Consider the following 26333-nt stretch of genomic DNA (forward strand, 5'->3'; position numbering starts at 1 on the left):
CCCACCTAATTTCTTTGGACAGATAGTAGAGTCTCATTTATTTGAATTTTTCTGTGGGAAAAAATCTGTTCTACTGAAAAACTGTCTCATACAGAAATTCCAGGGTTTTTTGAGGGTGCAGTAGTATTTTTGTATACAGGTATTTTTATAATTATTTTTTTGACTATGTGTTCATATATGAAAGAATGGAACCTGTTTTTATAATGAAATTAAAATCTGTAAGGTTTTAGTTGTTGCAAATGATTTCTTACTAATACAAGGTTTCTTTGCTGTGCTAGCATGGTGCCTGTGTGAATGCTATGGACCTCTGGCAGTTTACCCCCTTGCATGAGGCTGCTTCCAAGAACCGCGTAGAGGTCTGTTCCCTCCTGCTGAGTCATGGTGCGGACCCCACATTAGTCAACTGCCACGGCAAGAGTGCGGTTGATATGGCTCCAACGCCTGAGCTAAGGGAGAGGCTGACCTGTAAGTGTTTTCAGACTGGAAACAGTTGTCGGTGGGTGTAAAGGGGCGCTTTCCTTTCAAGCCAGCTTCCTCATACTTCACAAGTAGATGCAGAGCAGCAGAGTAACTGCAGCTGTGCCTCTCACTTGGAAGTATGCAGATACCTCTAATATACTGTTCGTCATATTGTCTGGTTTTCTTAGCTTTAAAATGTTTAAAGCACTGCTGAATCAGTGACCGTGGGAGTTTTTTACACTTAAAGTCTAGTTAAGTCACATAGGAGCCTCTATATTGAGGCTCTGTATCGCACTTGGAGAGTAACATCCAGGAGGTAGGTAGCTTTGGTGTGCAAACTTGAAGAGATGGAAATTCCAGCACCTTCTTTTGTAGTCTTTGCAGTCCTTAGGCTGTTTACAAAATAATGTTTCAGCTCTAATTCGAATTTGTCTGCCTTTATTTGCCCTCTTTTGGGGATTTGTTTTCTCATTGTTATAAACTGTAAAAGTTAATTAAATGAGACAAATATGGAAACAAGGCATTATGAAGTTACTGAAAACTCCTTCTTGAGAAGTAGATTCTGAACTCAATTATAAATAAGCTTTTGGTTTTGTCTGTCACCTTTCCAATACAACAGAAGCCCCGTGACACACTAAGAGTGTGATCCCGCACTACTCACAATCATAGCTAGTCAGGTTGTTGTCTGTCACTATTCTTTGCATGTGAAGATGGTGAGATCATGTGCAGCAGAAAACTTTGTGCTGGGAGAAAAGAGGAGGACGTTGATATTTTTTAGCTGCTTGTCTGCTCTGTATTCTGGGCTAACTTGGGAGATGCTTCTGGCTTTGAGACAGGTTAATTTACCATTTGTTTAAATTAGCAAGCAAAAAAAAAATCTGTTTAAACGTTGCTTTATTTCTGTATTTATAGTTCCTGGAGAGGTGTGGGGAAAGATTAATGTCCATTAAGATCCACTGAAATGTGTATACAAATGTGAGCATTATGCCAAATTTGGCAGTATTTTGATGGGACATCTTGCATTTGCATACCCAAAACAACATGTTTAATATATTCTTGAGTTCTTTGGTTTTATACTTGAGGAATAATATTACATTTATTTGTTATTTCAAGATGTATTTGTACTTGTGCTTTGTGTAATGCTTTGTTTACAAAGGCATTTGAATTCTATCTGAAATGAAAACTTAAAAGTTACTATATTTATTTTTATTTCTAAATCCACAAATGCACTGGATGTTAAAACAAGGGTGGGAGAAGAAAGCCCCTCTTAACAAGCTTAGTATTTCAAGCTTGCTTATGAAGGAAAAATACTGATATTTTTACTGAGATTGTTGAGCTTTTTTTTCTAGTTCCAAGGTTCAGACTTCATTCTTGCTAACCTACCTTTCATTTGTAAATTTTAAGAGAAATACTTTTAGTCCTTTTTCAAATTCAAAATGAGTTAAAACTAAGATGAACTGGTTGCTGAACTGAACAAGATGTGGCACTGAAAATAACAAAATTATGTCTCCGTGCTTGCAAAGATAGAGCTGCCGTCAGAACCTGTTCTATCTTTGTAGCAGACTGGCTTCAAATGCTTAGCCTGTTAGCTTTCAAGACCAGTAGTTTAATATTTTATATTTAAATTATATGTTCAGGCTTTGCCTCAAATTATTTGTAGTTGTAAATACAATAAGGATTTTGAAAAGCAAATGTAATGCTTTTTTCTGAAGAGGGTGTAATAGCATTGTGCTCACTTGAACACATACATAGGTAATTTAGAGGTCACATGCATTTAGTATCAAGTGGGTGGAGGATAAGAGGGAGAAAAGCTATAAGGATTTTACTCAAGGAATCACTTCCCCTCTCCTTTACAATGTCCATTTAGTTTCAGTAAACCGTGTTTCATGTTCTGTGTCCCAGGTCAGCCACTATCTGAAGATGTACAGAAATACTCTTATTTCCTCTTAATTGAGTGTAGCTACCTTTCTCCACTAACATTTATAAAATGTGACATGTTGCTGAATATTAAATGCATCTTTTTCCTCTAACAGATGAATTCAAAGGACACTCTTTACTGCAAGCAGCCAGAGAGGCGGACCTAGCCAAAGTGAAAAAGACACTTGCTTTGGAGATTATTAATTTTAAGCAGCCACAGTCGCATGAGACTGCACTGGTGAGATTATACAGTCAATCCATTTGTTTTATGATAAATGTGGTGGTAGTGGTAGTTGAGGAATTTTATTTCTACGCTATGAAAATGTATTCATCATCTGAGATTAAGGATTTGCCACCACTTTATCTATTAAAATCAAATCACCATTATAGAAATAACACCATATAATTTTTTATCCCTTTTTTCTTCTTCCTGCTAGATTACAGAAGCCCTCTGGCCACTCCTCACCTGTTCATTTTTCACTTCTCTTCTGCTTTTTTCCCATTGCTCTTTTTTTGTTGGTCAGTTGCTGTGTTTTTGCTGGGGTTAAATTCTATTCCAGTGGCCCAGTGCTTCCTTCATGTTTTATGTGGGCAAAGTTGCATTACAAATTTTCTTCACAAGGTGTGTAAAATTGTGGTGAAAATAGATGCTACGTGTCTATCACAGGGTCTTACAGGATTGGAATGGTACTGACAATACCACATTACCTATGGAATCAGGGATCTTTGAGACTTTCCTGGCAGTATCCTGCTCTTATTTCATTGTTTGAAGCAGCTGTGGAGGCAAAGAACACAGCCAGTATCCCAGATGCAGTGAAGATGATGAAATTGAGAGGGACTGATGGTATTATTAAAACCATTATAGTTATGATACTTTATTCCAATGGAACATTTTCTTCACAGTGGTAGGTCTCAGCTGCAGGCATACAACTGCAAATTTGGTGTTATAAACATTGTGATTGTGATCAGAACATTGTGTGTTGAGTACCAAGCATCCATATGCTCTGTTCTCTCCGTGGAGGACTCAGTTCCTAGCCTGAACTTAGAAGCAAGGCAGAGAAGAGAGATTTAGAGGCTGAACATGAAGACAGCATGAAATTTGGGATGGTGTTATCCTTTTCTTCCTGAGTATATCAGCTGCTGATATGTGGCATCTCTTTAGCTGTGTAATCATCACTTCATAGTCCTGTGGTGTTCTTTGCTCTTCTCTGCCTGCTCATTCTGCAGAGACAGCTAGGCAAAATGGGATATTTTAGCTCTATTGATATCTTTAGTTCACTGTTCAGTAAGTGTTTGACTGTGATTTCTCAATTTTTGCCTCCCGTACTTGAGATTTCCAAGTGGCAGGACTTCGCTTCTAGGATCAGAGGAGGTTATGTACAATCTAACTGAGCTATTCCCATCCTAAGCATGGTATCTTTTACCATGGGGCGCTGGGGTCTGTGCCCTATTACCCAACAAAGGCCAAAGCAAGCACCTGATTTATGTTTCAGTGTTGGTATGAGGTTTGGCAATATTTCAGCATTTGTGTTGCTTTTGGTGCTGGTTTATCATATTGGCAGGAAATGCAGATAGGTTATTATCTGCAAAGCCTCAAAAACACTGCCATTCTTAAGAGCAAAAGTTGATCTTAATGTTTATTTACAAGACTTGCCTTTGCAAAACTTGGACATGCTCTGCTGACTAACAGCAGTGCGGACGCTTGAGTGCCAGTTACTTCATAGTGAAGGCTGAAACTGGCCAAAAGATGGTTATCAGTACGATTGCTACTTATTAGTGTTCAGTTTGGGGTCTATCTCATTGTAAAAGCTATTGTTTTGCTATTGGAAAGTTTGAGAACTCTGTTCCAAGAGACTGTCTGCTTTTTACGTGTTACTGGTTTAAAACATGGGTAAACGTATAAACAAAAATATTCAAAAGTATCTCCTGTTTCTCATAGTGTGCTATCTTGAGACATCCAAACTTGAGACAAGCATTTCTGGACTGATTTTAAAGCTTGGTGTTCAGCTTACCTGGAACCATGCTTGTAATTTCAGGCCTCAGGAATGTATTGATAGTGCCACTGTTGAGAAAATGTCAGGACAGATTGAGTCTAGTCTCCGCAGAGGATCAAATTAAAAAGGGTGGAACAAAGTGCTTTCTTCTGGGTGCCGAATGCACAGACAAACCAACAAGCAGACCCCAGCCACCTTCAGGAGAATAGTTACACCTGGCAAAGGGCTGTAATGTGTTCCCACAAGGGCAGGCTTAAGCATTGAAAAGCCCTGTGTGAAAGATGTATCTTTCTCATAGCGTGGAAAAAAAGATACTCTAAGAGAACTTTATTGCCCATTCATTTATTACGTAATTTGTAATTGGGTGCGTAACACAATTGCCATTAGGTTAACAAGTTCAGTACACATTGAAATAGAAGAAACAAAGCAACATTCAAAAGTCATGTTAATCTGACAGAAGCAGCAGAATCTTAATGGGCCCCTTTGGAGTCCCTCTGTAGGAAGTTAGGCTGTTTCAAGCCCTTTTGCCTTTACATCCTTTGTGCATTATGTGCTGGTTTTGTCCTGATAGCTAGTTAATGTAGTTGGGATCGTATTGCTTTTTTCGTAAGTGACAAATAGCTTTAAAATTAAAATTGTTTCTCTGAGTAGAATAATTTAGCATTGATCACTAGCTTGTATTTTGTTCAGTATGTTATGTTTCAGCAGAAATATGATGGATTCTGTTTGTAAATTTTGTAGTCTGATGTTTAGCAGAATATTTAAGAGATGAAGTCATGGATCTTAAAGCTTTTTGTCATCTGTGTAGTTGAAATATAATTTGTATTTTCTTTTTTGCAGCACTGTGCTGTGGCTGCTGTGCATCCCAAGCGGAAGCAAGTTACAGAACTATTGCTCAGGAAAGGAGCAAATGTTAATGAGAAAAACAAAGAGTAGGTGTCTGAAGTTTTTTAATTTTCCAAAGGACTCTGTCATACTAGGAATGTAAAACTAATCTTCCTTTTTTTTTTTTTTTTATTTCCCCTCTTAGTTTCATGACACCATTGCATGTTGCAGCTGAAAAAGCTCATAATGATGTCATGGAAGTTCTGCATAAACACGGAGCAAAGGTAAAAATACTTACATATATTTTATTTAAGGCAAAAGGCAAGAAGAAGGGTTATACTGATTAAATACAGTGTTAGTTTTTATGATGGTTGTTGCTTTTTCTTCTGTGTGCCTTGTGCTTCTCCTGTTAACCTTGAAGTGTGTTTCTCTTAAATCAGTACAGGATGTTCAGGAATCCCATTTGAAAATTAGGTCTTCTTTCCAAGTAACTGAATACAGGCTTTAGGAGTCTAGCTTACTCATTTTTAATGAATCTTGCTACTCATTTATTAGAAATGTGGTCATCTAGGTGCCTCTTGTTGCTTTATCTTGTTGGCTTGAAAATATCCAATGTCTGAGTTTGCTGATGCTGAGTTTAGTAGTCTAATGCTGGGCATCCCTTAGCCCTTGCTTACTTCTTATTCTCTTGATCAGATTGGTTTGCTATGCCCTTCAGCCATTCATAGGTGCTGACCAAAGTAATTTGTGAGCCTATGGTGAAGCTCAGTTAGAAACATGTGGTTCAGCAAGTTATCAGTTAAAGGCAGACGAAAGTATAACTTACTTTATTTAGGATGTGTTTTAAGCATCTTTCAGAAGTATTTCAGAATTATCTTTGAGTTTTAGCAGTAAACTTGACATTCATGGTAATGATATCTGCTTAATTGTCTCAGAAACCCTTCTTGATGGGGTACTTTCTTTGCATTGGTTAAAATATAAATGATCTTATTTTTGCTTTTATGGGGGCTCACATTACTCTCTTTGAGTCTTCATTTTCATTCAGGTACCTAGAAATGAAGAAATATACCTGTGATAGCAATCTAGTGTGTCACTCTTGACGTGCTAGGAGGTGCGAGGAATGTAATCGTATGCATAGTTAATACTAAGTCTTTTTATTTTGAAACAATGAATTGTAATTTATAAGCCTGTATGAGAGCTCATTGCCAGATTTCAGTATCTGATTCACTTCCATAGTACTTTAATGGCATCATAAAATAGCTTAACAACAATACCATTGCAGAGTTTATCACAATTGACAATCCTGATGCAGTGGTGACATACCTGATGCATGGTGGGGGAAAAGCAGTGCCAAAGGTCTCAGTTGCAGTCATTAAAACCGTTCATTATCATTTTCCCAGATCCACTCTTAGTAGTATACCTATGCACTGAAAGTGAAAAAAAAATTCATTTTGCCATAGGAATAGATACCTCATGGCTTTACGGATCTGATTTTGCACAGGAATTCAGTAGTGATGGTATTTGGGTAGGCACTGAACTGGACGTGCTGGAGTTTCAAGCATGTTGATACCCAAGTACTACCTGCTTTGAAATACAAGGAGTTTCTGTGTGCTGAGAGTTTCTGGAAAGCCTGCTACTATACTGTAGGTATTTAAATTACTGCTCCCTTGAAAATCTAGCTCTGTGTAGCCAGGTTAGGAGCAAGCTCAAAGACATAATCCTTACTGACATGGCCCAGTTCTATTGTTTGTGTCAGTAGCATATTCTGATGATAGCTTGTAATTCTTTTATGTCCTGAAGCAGGGGTTCCTAAATCATGATCCATGAGTCCGTTGTGGACAGAGTGATGGTGGTGAGTGGCCCGCAGTTACCTACAGAACCATGCTGAGTGGTGTGTTCCGTTGTTTTTTCCATTGACAGTGTGCAAATAGAGGTATATGGTAGTCATTAAAACTCATTCTTCATTCATATCCTGGTGTATGCTTGCTATGTTATTCTGAGGATAGCCATTCACATTTATGATCTAGCAAAGCGTTTTAAGTGCGTGGCAGGAGACTGCTCATAGTTAAAATTAAGCATGTATTTCCATACTGCAATGGATCAGTTCCCTCTTCATCGGTGTCCAAATTTCCTCAGCTGTAAAACAATACATAATGCAATCACAGTTTTTCATGAGAGGTAGGTCATTAAGGCTTTTGAAGCACTTTGAAGTTCCCAGATGGGATATGCTCTAGAGTATTAATTAGTTAAGTAGGCATATTTAATCACTCTAAAATGTTTGTCTTGCTTGTATATTATCATTTGACCTCTTGCTCTTGCTTTGACTGTAGGCATTCAGTTCATCAGACACTCTTTTAACATTGATATTTCTTTGTTTCTGGTTGTTGGGACTTGGCAGCTTTAATCCCTGAAGCATGATACAGGTGTTGGATTTTTTCCATTCGTTGTGTTTCTGGAAGCTTTTTCTTCCTGTTTACCCTTTTTGTGCCTTGAATTTTAGTTATTTCGTAAGATGTAGTTGGATGTACCTAAGTTCTTTGATCCTGTCTAGTTGTGTTTTTTAGAAGAGCTGGTATGTCTAGTCCCCCTGCAATAGCAGCCTCACAGTGAATATCCATTTGTTGTTGGAACAGCAGTTTCCTGCAGTTTAAATACCTCTTTTCCATTTTGATGCTTCCTTTGCTGAGGTGTTTGCAGTGAACAAACTGTTTATTCTTAGGCTTTGTTTTGGCAGGCTAAAAGCCTCAAATGCTGTCTTCCCTCATAAGAGAATATTGCCATTTCCTAATCATCCTTCTAACCCTTCTCTTCAGTAGCATCAGAGGAAATCTTGGAGCTCAGGCAATGAGAATGGAATTCATTCCCCCACTGCCTTACATGATGGCACTTCCATATCTCTAATGTAAATGCTGGACTAATGCATACTGGGATCATGTTTGCCTTTTTAATAGACATGACACAGTAGTACTCAGACCCTTCCTGTAGTCGTGTAGAACACAGAGAATCTCGAAAATTTTTTTCTTGCTGATTTTTCTTATTCGTGCCCTTCAACACAATTCTGCTGTGCCAAGATCATTAATGAAAATATTAAAATAAAATGATCCCACAACCAATTACTGAGCAGCCCTCCCCCTTTCAATACAGTCAGTTCTTTAATCAATCTCTATTTTTCCATATAAAATAAATAAAATTTTCCTATGTGATCCCATATCAAATGCTTATTGAAGTGTGGGTGGGTGATACCCACCATATTTTCTTTACTTTGCAACTATTTCTTCTATCAAAGGAAAGGTACTGTGTAAGTGAGCTTTAATCTACCTTCTGGAAACCACTACTGATTATAGAAAGAGTAACAATTTGAAAAAGATGAGTAACTGGGGCTTCAAAGAAAGTGGAACTTTCTTCTTCTGAAATACAGTGCCAAAAGGCAGGCAGCTGATCCACAAAAAAAACATCCAGTAATGGATTTAGGAGACAAAGTCATGTAAAGATTTACAGATTGAAAATAATTTGTGACTGTTTTCATGAGGAGCAGCTGTGATCTGTGTCAGACAGCAGAAGTGAGATAATGTGAAGTATGTATGTTTTGAGTAGGCTTTTCTTGTTTTGCAAAATGGGCTGAAGCATGGTAAAGACTGCTTTAGGGAATTTGCTTAGGATGAACAAGAGATGGTTTGTGGTCTTGGAGCTGGATTTAATTATCCTTGATTTTATCACAGTGTAAATTTGCTGTTTGAAGTATGTTAGATGATAATAAAAAGTGAAGGACTGCTTGAATAATGTGTGCTTGATCTAGGCTTACTTTACAGAAATACTTCTAAGAATGTTAGTATTGGCAAGAGGCAACCTATACCCACAAATTGCTTATTTTGGTGTGTCTTGCTGGCCCTTACTGACAACACAGACTAGATTTGTAATTTGAACTGTGAAGAAGTCCTTGGTGCACATCACTTGCACATCAGCATATTATGTCTAAGCAATACCCATTCCATGATCAGTGAAGATATTTTCATTAGCCTGTTACTTGAGTTTGCAGAAATTGACTGTCAACTGTACATCTAAAGCACAGGTGAGAAACCTTGGGGTTTCTTAGAATTTTCTTCAAGAATGTTGATCATAAATATCTGTGGTTTTAAATGCCATACCCGATTTTTACTTGTTTGCCTGAACTGCAGTGTGAAACAGCATTTCACACCACTGCTTATTTGATGTTGAATATCCTCAAAGTATCTTATGAAAAATAAAAGCAGACCATCTTCAAAGAATCCTCAAACATAAACTTTTTTTTTAGACCTATGAGCAAATCTTCAAGTGCCACAATTGTATCTTTGAAGATGGTCAGAATCCTTTGTCTAAAAAGAAAAGCATTTGAAGGTGGTGAACTAATGAAAAAGTGGCTTTCATCCTGTTTTGTTGTATTGCTGGATAGTTGGATACCTCTTATAACTAGCTCCTTGTCTGAATTTACAGATATATGGGAAATTTAATATGTTCAGAAAGACATTCGGCTTTCTAGCAGTGCAGAAGAAAAGGATTAAAGTCTTTTGTGAACTGGAATGATTGTTGGAAAGAAAGACCTGCAAGCATGCAAGTTCACTGGTATCTTGGGCAAGTGTAGAGATGTCATGAATGCTATTTGTTTAACTGTGTTACGTTTCTGACGGATACTGTTGAAATGACTCTTCTGCAAGAGAAAATGAGCCTTTCTAAGGTCATGTTAGACAGATAGTGTCCCTATTCATGATGGTAGCAGAAATGGCTTCATTCTGCTCTGCTAGAAGGACGTTGCTTTATGGATTTTTGCATAATTCAATTATTTCTGTGTGTTAGAGTGACATGTTGCCAGCCTTTCATGATCATGGATATGAAAATGGTCACCATCTATCTAGACCCACATAACAGACTTACATGGTTTTGAATAACCTTGTTGTGTAATACATTTGCTTCCAACATTTCAGGTAGAGGTATGATTTTCTCAGGAAAGAATGAGCATTGAAAAACTAAATTTCCTTTCAGAAATGCAGCAGGTTCTGGACTATGATGGTTAACAACATGAACTGTGTGATCTGTTGTGATTGTGTGGTTCAACTTGTCTCACTGCTTAGACATCCAAACTTAGTGACATTAGTCTTAAGCTTTTATGTAAAGGACACCTGTGGAACATACGGCTGGATCATGTAGGAGCTTTCAGAGTGAAACTAGACCTTTTTTGGGGTTTTTTTTCCATCTTTTTTTTTCTGACAGCTTGAAAATTGCCAGCAGCACCTTTTCACTCCTATCCTGTTTATTGTTAGTGATGTACAAAGACATAAGACATACTGCAAGTTGTCTTCATAATAAATGGAGCAGGAGAGCGGTTAGAACACTTGCATAAATGGAGCAGGAGAGCGGTTAGAACACTTGCATTGCAGGGAAGGATACCGTGATACTGGAACTGCTGGCAGAGCACAAGTTGCACGTGTGATTTTTAGAATGTGCATCTTTTAGAAAGATCTCACAGAGAAAATTGCAATGCTTGGAAGCTGTTGCATTTTGTGCTGCTGTAGTGTCAAGGAGTATGAGGATATTTGGGGCATTTGATACCTACAGAAAGCTGGTATGCTTATGAAGTCTTGCAAAAGTTTCCTGAACGGGTCCCAGCTGTTGAGCTGCCACAAGTGCCTGGCAGCCGAGGGAATATTGCTGTAGCTCTAAACGCTGCTCCAAGACAGCAGCAGTGCAGAGAGGAAAAATCTCTTCAGTGTCTGATGATACATGACCATTTCGATTTCTCTACTGCATCTATCCAGGATGGGGAAAAGGAAAGGAAGAGGATAAAAGGAAAGAACAGTAGGAATTCTGCATTGGGAAGTACCGTATAGGACATATCTTTCCATGAAAAGCCTTACTTAAACACTTTTCATTTGATAATTGCATTCTGCTTTTATGTTGTGGTTTGAGCCGTGGAGTGACTGCTTTCATGCTAAAAGGTGAAGAAACCAGATCTAGAGCCAGTGTGCTGTGGAATAAAAGCTGTCGAATCTGTCACTTTTAACTCCTGGCAGAAAACTTGTCTGTGAAGTAATTCAGAGCTGCAGCGTTCTAATTTCAGACTGCTTATAAAGGGGACCAATTGAATATTTCTCATTTTTTTGATTAGTGCAGCTGGAACAATCTGCCTTCTCAGCACACAAATAAGGCAGTACATGGATATTTTTACATTTTGTCAAATAGAGTTTAAACTTCAGCTTTGAATTTTAAAGGGTGTATGTTTTTAGACCTAGTATTGAGCAGTGGTTAACCCAGGCATATGTCTAACCAGGTTTGATTTTTGAGAGTTTAATCTCAGTTTGTATATCAATTTGTAATGCTCAAAGTGATTTTTATTTGGAAATAAATGCTGTTGCTTTCAGCCTTAGTGCAGTACATTCTTGGGCTGGTTTTAGACAAGTGCTGCGTGATCGGTGAGAGTAGATCCTGCCTCAAAGTGAACATATTCCCATGAAATTGCCCTGCAAAGCCTAATTCTGCTCCTGAGGGCAAGAACAGCTTCATTTGGTGCGTGCATCCCTCTGTCAGCTGCAGCCTGCTTTGTCCCAGAAGTAAGCAGGCATTTCTTCAAATGGCTGGCGTTCTTCTGCTACAAGAATCGATTTTGGCAAAGATAATTATTTGGAGGTGAAAGGAGACCTGCATAAGACATGTGAGATGATGGATCTGATGACTCTGCCAGTGTTCTTTTCAAATGAATATTAACGTTTATTCCAGGTACACAGTCAGTATCGAATTGTGCAGTGTGAATTCCTTGCTGCTGTTCTTCAATGATTTGTTCAGTACAGGCCTGTTTAACACAGGAATTCAGTGTTATGGAAGACGTTAGTTATGATTCGCTTTCTTGGGCAGAGTGTTATCAGCTACTTCCAGAATCCCCAAGTCTCATTTCATTCTGCCTTTACCATCACTAAACCTGTATAGCCGCAGACTTCTGCTCTTCTCCGTGCTCTTATCAGTGGTGAAAAGTATCCGGTGTCCTGAAACAGATGAGGATCATCATCTGAACAAAATGATGGATTTGGGACATTCAGCATCTAGTTAATATTTATGACAGCAGTTAGTTTTTATTTAGAACAAAACTTTTAGGGAAATCCTGCTAGAGTGGCATGAGTTGAGCACGGTTAGAAGAAAGCAGAACTGTTCTCCTGTACATCTTCCTGCAAGAGAGGTTTGTGATCTGAGAAATTCCTGCTTTATCAGTCTGTAGAATTGTTCAGGGATATAGAAGAATTTCAGCCAATATCGAATCACACTCGACTTTATTTATATGGTAGTTCTTTGTTCTTTTCTGTGGCTTGATACTGTTGCATCGCAGGTTTTTTTACTTTTTTAGCCTATCTGGTAGTAGATATTTTCTACATAGTTACCCCCTAATTAAATTTCATTTAGTTACAGAATATGCGGCTTACCCAAAATGTTTTTTCACTAGTTTTCATGGAAAGGTGGTGGAATTTGCAGGCTGCATTTTAGGTGAGAAATAACAAACAAAACCTTTGTTCACTGCCACCACAAAGATTTTTGAGAAGGTAAAAAGGTGGGTTTTTTACAGTAACAGAGTCCGTTATGCATGCAGTTCACAGCCTGCAATCCATAGGCTTGGAAACAGATAACAGGTTCTGAGTTGCTGCAGAGAATATAGAGTAGTTCTATATTTCTTGTAGTGGTAAAAAAGCTGTTGGACATTTGCATTTAAATTTGTCATGAATTGCTGCTAGGTACAAAGTATCTTCTTGAAAGGTTATTTTCATGAGGGTTTTTTCCACCTTTTAAAGCTTTCTATTATTCTCATCCTTTCTCCGATAGTGAACCCATGGAGATGCTTCTAGTTATTTAGATACTCTGTTAGATCTTGACAGACAGATAGGTTTCCATTATATCATACTCTTTGAAAGTGATACTCCATTAGCCTGCTTATACAGTCTTGTATGGAGTAGAATTCTATCCAGTTATACTTAACGTTTCTGTAAAAGTATAAAAACTGAGGAGGAAATGGACTGTTTGTATCCAAGCTCTTCCCCCCCGCCCCGCTGCTTCATAGAATTCCTAATCTGACATCTTTGTTTTCCTTTAATTCTTGGTAGTGAGTAATGTTGAGTTAATTCCCCTTCTGAGGATGACAGATGGTAATTTCCTTAAAGCTGGAAGATGTTTGAATTGTTTGGTTAATTATTTACCTCTTTCTCCTCTTCTGTGAGAGTTTTGCTTTTCTTGCACAAGGTTGATCTTCATCAAATTTGTCAAAAGCTTGATTGCTATTTTAAGTATGGTTTTGGGGATCCTGTGTTGTCTGTTAGCCATGCAAACAAATACTCTGTGTTGTTAAAAGACAGGAAAGCATCTGCGGTAAATTTTCTTTACATTGGAGTGTTTACCTGTTTTGTTGTTTGGTTTAGTTTCAATGCAGAGGGATTGATAGGTAAATTTGTATGCCAGAAAATTCTTGTTACTGCTGCTCTTCTTAAGGGCAGGGACAGGTGCAGGCTTTTAATTACAACAATGTTTTATTTCATACTGCTGATGATTTTTCAGATGAATGCACTGGACACACTTGGTCAAACAGCGTTGCACAGGGCTGCGTTAGCAGGTCACTTGCAAACCTGCCGGCTCTTGCTGAATTACGGCTCTGATCCCTCCATCATCTCTTTACAAGGCTTCACAGCGGCACAGATGGGAAACGAAGCAGTGCAACAGATTCTAAGTGGTGGGTAAAAATAAAGGCTTGTGTATTTGGACTTCAGCTTCTCCCTTTACAGCTATGGATCTTATTTCTTTTTCGATGCAAGAGACTTGCAGGAGTTTTCTGATCCCTCCCTTCTGCCATCGTGTGCACACATCTACAGTATGTACTGCATGATGCTTTTCAGAAAAAAATCACAACAAAACAAAAAAAGCCCTGCTCAATTCAATGATTTTTTGCAAATTGGGAAGAAAATAAACATCTTGTGGATTTAGAGCGTGCTGCTGTACAGGGAGATAGTAGGAAGGCAGATGTGGGGAGTTTGGGGCTTTTTTGTAATAAGTTCCAAGGCAACTGGAATGTTGCTGAATATGTGAGAAACCTTTTTCCTTTTCATCAGCCACCCTGTTAGGTACTCCAAACTTTAGCAGTCACAAGCACAGTGTTACTGGAAGAAAAATACTGATAGTTGCTAAACAGTTTGAACTTTTACTTCAAACCTCTTGCTTGTCCAGCAGAGAAAGGCTTTGTTGTGAAGGTGCTCTGGATGCTGTTTAGATAACAATTTGTTTATATCTAGTATTAAAAAGGTGAACAGATGTTTGAAGAGGGTGCCACTATTTTTCGTGCAAGTGCTTGAGGGTTTGTATCCTCTTACCCATGTCGCATTTGAGTATTTGCGAGTAGGGACAAGAATAATTGCATCAGTAGCTACTACAGAGCAAGTAACTCACAGTGGGATATGCATGTAGTCAAAGGCAGGCAGATATCCAGATAGATGAGAAGACCCATGGTAGCTAGAACCTCCATTTCCTTCAGTGTTTTCAACAATGTTGCCTTAATACATGCAAAAATAAAAGAGGCATTTTACAGCAGCGCAAGGAAGGACTGTTTTGAAGTGTACCCACTCCTGAGATGTAGCTGCTTACATATAGCTGGTTACCTTGGTAGCATTACCTGTTTAAAATATGCACGTGACTGTATGTATGTGTATTGAGAGAGAAGGATGTTAGCTATGAATCAGAAGAAAATAAACATATCCCCTGCTGTTAAAGAGAACAGGAGTTTGATTTTAAAAAATTGTAAACTTACAAGTATTCTGAAAACACTCATTTGATTTTGAATTAAAAATTCATGTTCGCTGATTTACCTTTTCTAGGAAAACTAATTTCAGATGTCATACTGTACTGCTTTTCATTGGAGAGGTAGCAGCCTTTCTCTTGCATCCCTGAAAGTGTTCAAGAGTGAAAGATTCAAAAGCTGAAAAATGCATATAGTGTAGGGTTGTTGACACTTTATGTTCTCTGTATTTCAAAGCTAGTAAATGAATGTTGAAATTATTTGCCAAATATTACTGTGTGTTCATTTTTCTAAGATTGGGCTAAAGAAATATTTTCTTTTTAGAATGTTGGAGTTGTTTTGATGAGATTGTTACCTGACTGTTGAGTTTGCAGCTTAAAATATTTTCCATATAGTACTGGATTTTTTTTTCTCACACTTGATTGCTGAGCCGCTTCCCAACTGTGGGATAACAACCATGAAAACAGCTTTCTGATGACATAGTGGCCAGTGGATACCACTTTACTCTAGCTGCTTGTGATTTTGGTTGCAACTGATAGGAGTATGGCCATGTAATGTAAGAAAGCTCATAAAGTGAGCTTGTGAATTTTTTCGAATGCTTCTTAGAAAATGCTGCTAGCTTTGCATTTCTTGAAGAGTAAGATTTGTTTTGTTTCTTTGCTCAGTGCAGCCTTTTGGTATTCAAGTTCTAGTCTAGTGGAATTGAAATTTCTCCTTCCTGTAGTAATTAGATTGTGTTTCTGATTGATTTCCTTTTTTTACCCTCACCAAAGTCAGGGTCTTGGCTCTCTTGTGAAGGCAAGGACAGGAGTCCAGAGAAGAAATAGAGAATTGCTAAGGAGTGGAGCTTTGGATCCAGTATAGGACTTACCCTCACCTATTCTCTCCCTACCTTAGGACGCTGTGGTGGTGGTGCTGTTGGGGAGAGCAAGGCAAATAACTTAAGATGAAGGTGTGAGCTGAAACCTTAACCCACTCCAAGAGCAGGAGTTTGATGCATGCTGTGCTCTGCCCACAGTCACTAACATTTGTGTCAAACCCCTGCTGCCATCCTTCTCTTGCAGCATGTGTTTTAATCACTTAGAATCATAGAATCATTTAGATTGGAAAAGACCTTTAAGATCCGAGTCCACCTGCTTGCTAGTGGAACTGCTCCAGAGGATTGAGGTAGACTCAAGGAAAGGAGCTGGCAGCTTTGGCTGTATTAAAGGTATCAGTATCCCTCTTTCCTGAGCTTTCTCAGCCTTTCCTTCAACTGAGAGCATTTCTTAACCTAACAGTTGAGCTTGTAGGAGTTGCTTCTCACCTCCTCCTTCTCCACCTCTTCCTGCAGTGAATATGGAGGCAAAGAGGTAGCAAAAGGCCACAAAACACTGATCAAGAAGAGAAAATAGGGCTGCAATAGGAAATACTACTTCAAAGTGAATAGATAAGTTGATGTCCTTCTGTAAGGATAGCTAGTTAAGGAAAAAAATACCCCTTTCAACCCATTTTCCACTCATGTGATATAGTCACAAACTACATTGCAAAGTCAGGAATTGACTGGATTCTGCGGAGACTGTGTTAGTCTGTAAGTAGTACCTTCTTACAGTGTCTCTGCAGTTTCCTCCTGGGACATATTACCAGTTCTCTACATTTAAAGAAGTTTTTTAAGTATTTTTGATACAGTTGCATGCCCATCTAGAACGAGTTTAGCCTGTTACAACACTCTGACTTTCTTACAGCATTCTTACAGAGGATTGCAACCCCAAGTTCACCTTGCCCCGTTGGTTTTGCACTAGGCAGTCATTTCTGTCACTGCTCAGGCACGATGCTGCCAAAACTTCTATTCCATAAATCCCTGAGCTTGAGAGGAGTGGCTTCTACAATAGAAAGCAGTTTCTACTAAAAATGATCAAGATTGCCTTTTCAGCTCCTTTTTGAGCAACACTGAAGAGCTTTAGGGACAGCTAATCCACTGCTCCTTTCCAGCCACCACTGTTTCTTCCCTTAGTGCATGCTTGCTAACTCGCAGCCGTATTTCTGATGAGAAGTGGGGTAAAAAAAGAGTTTTGAGACTGAAACCTGTAAAAAAGGTATCTCTCTAAATGTCTCCTTTTAATCACTATGTCATTCTTCCGATTCTATTTTTAACCACCCAATGTTTATAATAAGGGACAGATCTCATTGTTGCTATGAAGTGCAGTACGCAACTGGAGCATCATAAGGCAGGCAATCACCATGTGGCCAGGGCCATCTTAGAAATCCCATCCGCTTGTCACTGCTTCGTAGTACAAGACATATCACAAATGCAGAGTGCAAAGGCTGTAATTCAGATGCTGAATTGAGCACATTTAACCCTGGCTGTGCACTGGCGCCTCATGCAGTTTGCTGAAATTGTTGAGGAAGGTGCTTTTGATCTTCAGCAAAACTTTGAATCTGTCCCAGTGAGCATGTAGATTTCTTAAATGCAGAAATGGTCATTTTTACCATACATAGAATTAGCAAAGCATTGAAATTCTATTTGGCAGAATGATGTCAGCTCTAGAGTCTAAATCTGACTGGTTTGCACTGAAACTAAGACTCCTTATTCAGCCGTTTAGGCAAGATGAACTTGAACATCACAGCTCCAGCTGCGTTTCTACAAATGACAACAGACTCTCCACCCCCCCACACCTCCCCCCAGTTTGGAAAAAATGTTGAGCCCAAGTCAATAGAACTTAATGATCCTAAGTAATTCTAAAACATGTTTTTCCCTATGTAGAAAGTACACCTGTGCGCACATCTGATGTGGATTATCGGTTGTTAGAAGCATCCAAAGCTGGAGACTTGGAAACTGTGAAGGTACGTTTGAGCAATTAATATTAATTTTCCACTTTGTATTGCTGTGCAAGACTTGTGGAAGCCTCTGCTACAAGAGTTGTAGAAGTAGTGCCCAGTGGATGGTAAATCTTAAAAAATGGGAAGTCAAATATCTTAATTTTTTTCTAGAAAGTAGTGCATTAAGATGTGCTGAGGTGTTTCTCTTGAGATTTTAGTTGTTCATTCTCCCAGTTGCTTCACACAGTCATGTCTTCAATGGACTCAGATGCAGTGTTGCAGGTTCAGTCATAATTCTTTGAAGTGGACCTTGTGATCCTCAGAATCACGGTTTAGTAGAAACAAACCTCAGGTGCATGATTCAATCAGAAGGCAAGCAAACAAAAGTGTTAAGAGGTAGCAGACTTCACATTTTAAGCCGTCCTTAATCTGAAGGTGAAGAGTCAGGCCATGGAATCCCAGCATCACAGGAAGGTGTGATCTTGTCTTTCATACTTGGTCTGTGGGCAAAACAGCCTGCAGATAGACCATTCTGCATGCGTTCTCAACTTGAACTTCAACATATTAATATTCAAGCAGCGGCAGTTTTGTGCATCAGCAGCTCTGACTGCCAAGCTCAATATTTCTAGATTTCTGAAGACAACATAAGCTGGAAATGGTAACATATCTGGAGAAAGTTACATGGCCTTGAACCTGATGATTTAGAGGCTCACCCTTTCTAGTACATTAGGAATGTCTTCATACTGCTTCCATCATTTAAGTCTTGTTTGTTATAGAAGTACTTTCAGCCATAATTTTAGAGCAGCTATTTTTTTAACTTTGGAAAGAAATTTCCTGAAACGTAACTTTTATAAATTTGTATATAATAATAAATGCATCAAATTTTGTGTGGGGGTGTTTGGGGGTGGTAGTTTGGGGGTTTTCTTTTTTTGTTTGTTTAACTGTTTTTTGTTTGGTTTGTGTTTTTTTTAATTTGTTTTAGTTCTGTAATAGATTTTGGTTTCTTCTTTTGTCTTTGCAGCAACTTTGCAGCCCTCAGAATGTGAATTGTAGAGATTTGGAAGGCCGTCATTCAACGCCACTGCACTTTGCTGCAGGATATAACCGCGTATCAGTGGTGGAGTATCTGTTGCACCATGGGGCAGACGTGCATGCCAAAGATAAAGGGTACATTTCATTCCATGATACGCTCTGCTGTTTTCTATTAGTGTGAGACTTCTACCCCCCTCTATTAATTTTGCTTCGGATCTCAGTAACCATCATGTTTTCCTCTTGAAAATTTTTCTCTCTTCTTTCTTCTTGTTCTGCATTGTTCCTGACATCACTGTAAGGAGATTTATAGACCATTAAGGCGTACTTAGCTTTCTGACAAAGCCGTGTTTAAGTACATATCCAGCACTGTAATATATGATCCTTCTCTTCCCCCTTTTGCCCATTTTGGAGACTTTGTTGTGCTTAAAAGCAGCCTTTAAGTTATTTAAGGTGATCTAAAATTAGTTTTGAATTGCATAGGGTAAAATACCAGGGTTATCTCTGGTCATTTTTCTAATTCTGTTAGCTTTTATTATTAAGTTAGTTATTTATTCAGATAATATTCAGTTAAATGACATGAACCATTTACAGGTTTTGCATTATTTGCAAAGCAATCATGTAGAATAGCATGATTACGTTTGATCTTTCACTCCAATATATTGGTTCAGGGTAGGAGATAATTAATTTCCAATGCTAAAACATTTCTGATTCTGAATTTTCAGGCTTTCCCTGAAAGAGATGTTTGGGTATCTTTCTGTATCAATCAGGTGTGCAGTGCTTACTAATAACTGTACTTCAAACCCATTGTATAGTGTTATAGCTTTTTTGAAATCTACACTCAGATATCCAAAGTCAAATAATCAGTGATTCTTGCAATTTAGTTTTTGGCTGTTGTTGACAGCACTGGAGTTATTTGCTTGTGGAAGTAGTAACATTGGTGCTTGCGAAGTATTTAAAAGTCTCATGGATGAGAACTGAAGGAGGATAATGAAGTTTTAATTGATGTTTTAATAGCAGGGAAATAAAGCCATGAAAATTGGAAAGGCTGAAAGATGACAATGTCTGGTGGAAGTGAGAGTTTTATCTACTGGAATTTTGTATGATTGCATACTGGATCTTATTTTCTGTAGCTATTAATACCTTCTCTTTGATTAGTGGCTTAGTACCCCTGCACAATGCCTGTTCTTATGGACACTACGAAGTGGCTGAACTCTTAGTGAGGCACGGTGCTTCTGTCAACGTGGCAGACCTGTGGAAATTCACTCCTCTACATGAAGCAGCAGCAAAAGGAAAATATGAAATCTGCAAGCTGCTTTTAAAAGTATGTGCTGGAGTTCTCAGATGTGTCTTTAAATGTGTATATGTTTATTTTTGCTGAAGATTAATTAATTAATGCAAAGTTAATTGCATTCAATGAGTTCTTCATGGTGTCTTTGAATCTATTTTCATCTTACAATTGTCAGATGGTTTCTTGTGTAATGTCAGTTCACTTACAAAGAATCATTAGTACAGCTACTTTTTTCAGTACATGTATTAATACTATTAACCAAGTAGGACAAGACTCCCAAACTGGAAAAAGCAGCTGAATTTGTGTAAAAAGACAGAAACCCCACCTTATCCTATTCATCCCTTTCTGGAAGTTACTGCAGTTGCGTAAGTATTTACAAAGGTTTACTTAAGAGTGCGTTACAGAGCAATAACTGAAGGTGGGTCCTAAATGGCGTCTGGCATGTGAGAAATTTAAAACTGTTACATTAATGTATAATTTATCAAGCTCCTAGAGGAAATGCATATTAATATACTGTGGAATAAATATTCATTATAATTGGTGGAAGAACCTGTAAAAAGCATGAGGTAATGCCAACATGTTTCCACTGAGAAACATGAGTTTGAGAGACTTCTTAACATAAGGTCATATCCTGCTGTGGAAGGGTAAAAGAAGTTGCTAGGATAGAATTTCTTGCCAATCCTATTTCCTGGTTTAGCCTTGACTACTTCATGTCCCTCTGAAGCACAGCATTTAAAATAGGAGTAAGTCAGAATATGGATAGTCTTAAAATGATGAGGCTTTCCCCCATCCACTTCTCTTTTCATTTGCTGCTGCAAAGCCCTGCTATTTCCCTCCTATCTCATTAATTATTTCACTTCATTACCAAAAAAGCATTCAGAGGGGGCATCACATCAGTTTGAAACACATCTGCAGCAAAAACCAGAAGATGTTCAGAGATGTCTGCGGCATAGGCACGACGATGACCCTGGTAGTAACACCTGAATGCAGATGTTAGCTCAAGCTATATGAGCACTCAGAAGCTCTCAAGCACAGTGTTACTTTATAGACACCAAAGGTCTCTGGAGTTTTCTGATCATTCTACTGGAAATGTAGCCATTTTTTGTGTTCAAAGGATCCTTAATGGATGTATGACAGGAAATAGAAAAGTGCTGAAATCTTTCTTTTTGAAATCACTCTTGCACAAGAGCTAAATATGCCCTTAAGGTGACAGGGTTTTGTAAAGGCTCTGGGTGTCCATGGATATGTGCTCACGCTGCAGTTTGCTCAGGGCTTCTCCTGCTGTGTTTCTTATGCCAGCTGGCAGTGCTGGCAGTTCTGCTGAGCCGTGGATGTTCAGCTTGACTCCTCCTGACTTGCGCTCTTTCTGTCCTGGTCTGCTTGAAGAAGGAAACAAAAAATATACAGGCATTTTGGAGAGACTTTCTTCTTTCATCACCTTTCTTTAAAATTACCACTGTCATTTGTTTCTGTGACTTTGAAAGGGTCTCAGAAGACACTGCCTCTTCATTTAGATATTTATTCTGGAAAGCATTTGAATAGTTCCATTTTTTTAATGAGTTTTAAATTAAGGGATCTAAGGACATATCTTGGAGAAGTCATTGCAGTTTAAAAGGCTTTGTGCAACGAATGCTTTCTTCCCAAAATCACCACAGATGTGGAACTGGTTCTGTGTAATCAATACTCTGTCCCTTTCTGTCCCTTGCTGTTTACCCTTTACACCCTGAGCATTGCTGTACTGCTTCCAAATACAAGGCAGTTAATTCCTTCTGCTCTCCCCATCCCCATCTCATTCCCTGTGGCTCACATTAACAAGCTTTGCCAGCATCCCCAGTGAGAAATGGCAGGGTAGTCTTGCTGACAGAGGTTGGACCACTGTGTTTGATTATTCTGAAGGGGCCAGCCAGACAACTATAGTGCCAGCTGCCTCTGTCTTATCTATCTTTGTTTTTTCCCACTGCTGCTGAGAGTGAACAGGGAAGGAGCTGTCCTCCCACAAAATCATATGTGGACATGACTCACACCATATGCTGCTGTGTGTTCCCCTCCTTGTCCCGTGCTCCAATACTGTGTTCTCATCACTGGCTGATCTGCATGTTTTACCAGCACAGATACACTCTGGCAGTCATGCAAATCCACTTTCCCACCAGAATGTTTTCTTCACTGCTTTCCAGGACCTGTAAACTGCTTAAGATGGTGCTGTTATCTATCAGAAAGTGTACAAATGAAAGGCACTTATTTCAGAAAAATACTCAATAGCAAGGTGGCATTTAGTGAAACTTGGGGCCTGGCTTCACTGGCTCAGAAAGGTGTGCTGAGGAAACACCTCTGCCAGCCAGTTTGCAGGAAGAGGGAAGGATTGACTGGCAAGGTACTTGCAGTTGTTTTTTCTTGAGCACCTGCTGTGACCGTAGGGTATAGCTGTATGCAGGATATACTCCTGAGCCTACTTCAGTTGCAAGTAGAGCAGTGGCAGCTCTTGTAGGGGGCTGCCATTCTTGCCTGTGGAGTTGAGATTTGCACAGCTGTGTTGCAGACTAGTGCTTTAGGCCTCAGCCTCCTGGATTTATTCTCATGTGCCTACTAATCTATACAGTTGTTACTTCATGATGGCAGGTCGGCAAAATCTCCCACCTCTAATCTTATGCCACAAAATGGTGACACACTTATATGCACTGCTCTGCTCATGGTTGTGACAGTAGCATTCCACTTTGCTCTTTGCAGCATGGAGCTGATCCAACAAAAAAGAATCGAGATGGGAACACTCCTCTAGATTTGGTGAAAGAAGGAGACACAGATATCCAGGACTTACTGCGAGGAGACGCTGCCTTGCTAGATGCTGCCAAGAAGGGGTGCCTGGCACGAGTGCAGAAGCTATGTACTCAAGAAAATATAAATTGCAGAGACACCCAGGGCAGAAATTCAACACCGCTACATCTTGCAGGTGGGTGACTCACCGGGTTTTGAAGGCTTGTATATTTATGATAGGGCTACAGAAGTTAATCACCAAAACCAGACTGGTATAGTAAGAGTTTCACTGAGGATTGTCCTGTACAGAGAGTTGTTAACTATGGCAGCTGTATTTCAGGAGGTAATACAGTTACTAGGAAAGAGGAGCTTTTGCAGTTGAAAAATTGCTTTAGCTTTTCTGTCTAATAATTTTTCTTTAGATTAGCTCTCCTAATACCTGATTTCTTTTCCTGTGCCTTTTCTACAGCTGGTTACAACAATTTGGAAGTAGCTGAATACCTTCTTGAGCATGGTGCTGATGTTAATGCCCAAGACAAAGGAGGATTAATCCCCCTACACAATGCAGCATCCTATGGGGTAGGTGCAGGCATCCTTGCTGTGAGTAGACCAACAAGGAACTCCTTAAAGTCATATCCAAAGCCAGTTATTTTACAGTTGTCTTGCTGTGAACATAGTTCAGGTTTTGATGGCATGAAATACTTGTTGGACTAAGTTGCTGTTGTGAGTCCTGCTTGCAGTCCTACAGATCTAAATAAGACACAGATTCAGGTGTGCTGTAGCAGTTAAAGGCGGCAGTTTGGAAAGATCACTAGAACATAGCTTTTATGCAGGCAAGCAGATGCACAGCACTGAACAGTGTTAAATTTGGGGTGACTGTTGGAACAGAAAAGACCTCAAGTTGTCGCTGAAAGACTTGGATGGAAGGAAGAAAACAATACCAGGGGATCGTGTCTAGGTGATGACAGGGAAGTGGAGGTCTGTTACAGCTGGTCTGTGGTGGGAAGCTATTACTAAAGCTAAAGTGTTGAAGGGCTACTGAGTTTGTAGTATGGGTGTCCTCCTGGGCAAGCTGTCTACTGCGGTAGGGGTGCAGCGGGTGATTCAAACCATTGTGGATGGGGCAGGCCCTCCTTCCTCCATATATGAGGAAGCATCTGCGTGCATACCAGTTGCACAGATGCCTGATAGATAGCTTATAAGCAGCTGTTAATTGTGGATGAGATGAGCAAGGAGTCTCTTGCAAATAATTGTACAGAGAGAGTGCTTGAGAAGCAGTGTGCTTACTGTTAGACAGAGGACATGAAGCTCAAATAGTAGTGTTTGTGATGGTCTCATGATATGCTTTGTCTGTTACTACCTGGCCGTGGCACAGGAAGAGCAAAATCTGAGAGATGATCGTAATAGAACCACAACTGCTTTCATTTGAGAGCCAAATGAAATAAAAAGTACAGTGTTCACCTTGTTTTTAAGGAGAGCGTATCAAGTGAAACTCAGCCTGCATCATTTGCATTGGTTCTCTATGTCAGTCTGGGATCCCAGCGTTCTAAAGAGCAAAAAGCTCCAAATCCTGCTGAAGGTTTAGAAATGCAACACACAATTCTTTTATGATACTGGGTCCTAATACCAAGCAATATTGTTCATCAGCATCTGCCATAAGCTTTAAACTCCCAGGACGTTGCTTAGATCTAGAGATACATTCTGTTGCAAAGATTGTGTTCTTTCTTTTCAAGCACGGAAAACCAAACCACACGTTTTATGCAAAGGCAAAACATTCCTTACTGGCACAGGGAAAAGTTAGAGATTGGTTCAAGCTGATTATCGCTTCTGAAAATCATAATGCCAATCTAATCTGGTTGCCTTACTTTCTCTAGGAAAAGTTAATGAGGCGGTGTTTGGTGCTTTTCCATCAGCTTTAGTTAAGAGTTGCTGTGTACCTTTTCCTGTCGTGGCCCACACTTCTCTCTGAGCTGTCATCAGCCCGTTCAGATCTCTGTGATGGAAGGTAGATAGGAGATGAGTACTGGTTTCACAAGTTCATAGCTGGCAGGTTTCACAAGCTCAACCTTTTCCTCACAAAGTATCTTCAATTCTCCCACCCAGCACTTCATGCTGCGTGTCCCTCAGTAGGGTTTCATGTGCCAGAAAAGTCACAGGAACAGCAATTGCTTCAAAAGTTTGGCAGAGAGGAAAAATAAGGTCGGCAGTCTTTTCAAACCACACTTATTCAGAGAGTACGCCCTTTTACGAGAGCTGCTGAGAGTCACTTAATTGCCATTGAAAGGAAAAATGAAATCCATTGGCAAGTCTTTGCAATTCTGCTTACAACTTCAGTGTTTCGCGCTCCTACCACCTCATTTTCGCTACCTGCTTTGTTTTATTTCTTAGCTGTATTACACAAGTAATTTTACTGGTCAGAAGCAACCAAAAATTTTATTTGTCAGTTTTCTGTTCTCTTGTTCTAACTTGGGAGACTTCAAGGATGGGATATTGATGGGAGTGTTTCGTACTTTTATAGCAGAATTACTTTTATAGCCCATGTAAAGCAGTTTTCCCTTATGACACTCATAATGCGTTTTATCAATTACAGTTCTCTCATAAAATATGATTGGAGAAAGAGCAAATTGGTGCTGCCATGGATGGGTGCGAAGTCTTGCAAGAAATTGCAAGAAAGAAATAAAGTACGACAAAGACTTCTGTGTACAGACATTTAAGTGGTGGCTCAGCAGTACAACACATTGATCTTCAGAGTGTCTAGTATTGTATCACAAATGTTGCAGCCCTGTAAATTTGTGTTGCCAGTTAAAATTTGCCTACAAATGCTTTGACAGTTAACTCTTATCAGTTTTATACTGGATCAAGTATCATGTCTGCTCCTGCAGCTGACACAAACTTCATGCTATGTACTTGGGGTAATTCGGCAGAAATACAATTCTGTGCCTGATCCCAATTACACATGTGCTGGTGGATGATCTGGTAGCGCACAGATACAGATGACTGGGGAGCTGCAGTATAAAGTGGTACCTGAAGAGGCATGCTGCTATATAGACACATGAGGCAGAGAAGTGAGTTAAAGGAAAAAGAAATTACAGGGGTCTTTAAGCACCATTACCTCCAGCACGAAAAAGGAAATACGTGTTTTACCAGTGTCACATTGATTAAGATGTTCTTGTGTTTTCCAGCATGTGGATATAGCAGCACTGTTGATCAAATACAATACGTGCGTAAATGCAACAGATAAATGGGCATTCACACCATTGCACGAAGCTGCACAAAAAGGAAGGACACAGCTCTGTGCTCTGCTGTTAGCTCATGGAGCAGATCCAACCATGAAGAATCAAGAGGGTCAGACACCACTAGACCTGGCAACAGTAAGTTCATGTTAGCGTGCCAGCCACAGGCTGCTCTGGAAGATTTGCCCTGCATATTAAATGGCTTTCTATGGCTCCGTGGCATCAGCGGTCCTCAGCTTTCACTGTGC

The 26333-nt window shown here is 39.3% G+C and overlaps 1 protein-coding gene across 1 annotated transcript in view; it reads left to right on the forward strand.

The window, feature by feature from the left end:
- TNKS (tankyrase) overlaps positions 1-26333 on the forward strand; it is a 143010-nt gene that overhangs the window by 100104 nt on the left and 16573 nt on the right. Inside the window, exons 8-18 of the mRNA XM_059817418.1 lie at positions 279-465; positions 2493-2614; positions 5211-5302; positions 5401-5479; positions 13758-13929; positions 17729-17808; positions 18806-18951; positions 19972-20137; positions 22829-23048; positions 23322-23431; positions 26035-26223. Of these exons, the coding sequence (XP_059673401.1) occupies positions 279-465; positions 2493-2614; positions 5211-5302; positions 5401-5479; positions 13758-13929; positions 17729-17808; positions 18806-18951; positions 19972-20137; positions 22829-23048; positions 23322-23431; positions 26035-26223 (1563 nt within the window). The remainder of the gene's footprint in view (positions 1-278; positions 466-2492; positions 2615-5210; positions 5303-5400; positions 5480-13757; positions 13930-17728; positions 17809-18805; positions 18952-19971; positions 20138-22828; positions 23049-23321; positions 23432-26034; positions 26224-26333) is intronic.

This window comes from Gavia stellata, chromosome 5, assembly GCF_030936135.1.
Source record: "Gavia stellata isolate bGavSte3 chromosome 5, bGavSte3.hap2, whole genome shotgun sequence".
In the NCBI taxonomy this organism is placed as follows: domain Eukaryota; kingdom Metazoa; phylum Chordata; class Aves; order Gaviiformes; family Gaviidae; genus Gavia; species Gavia stellata.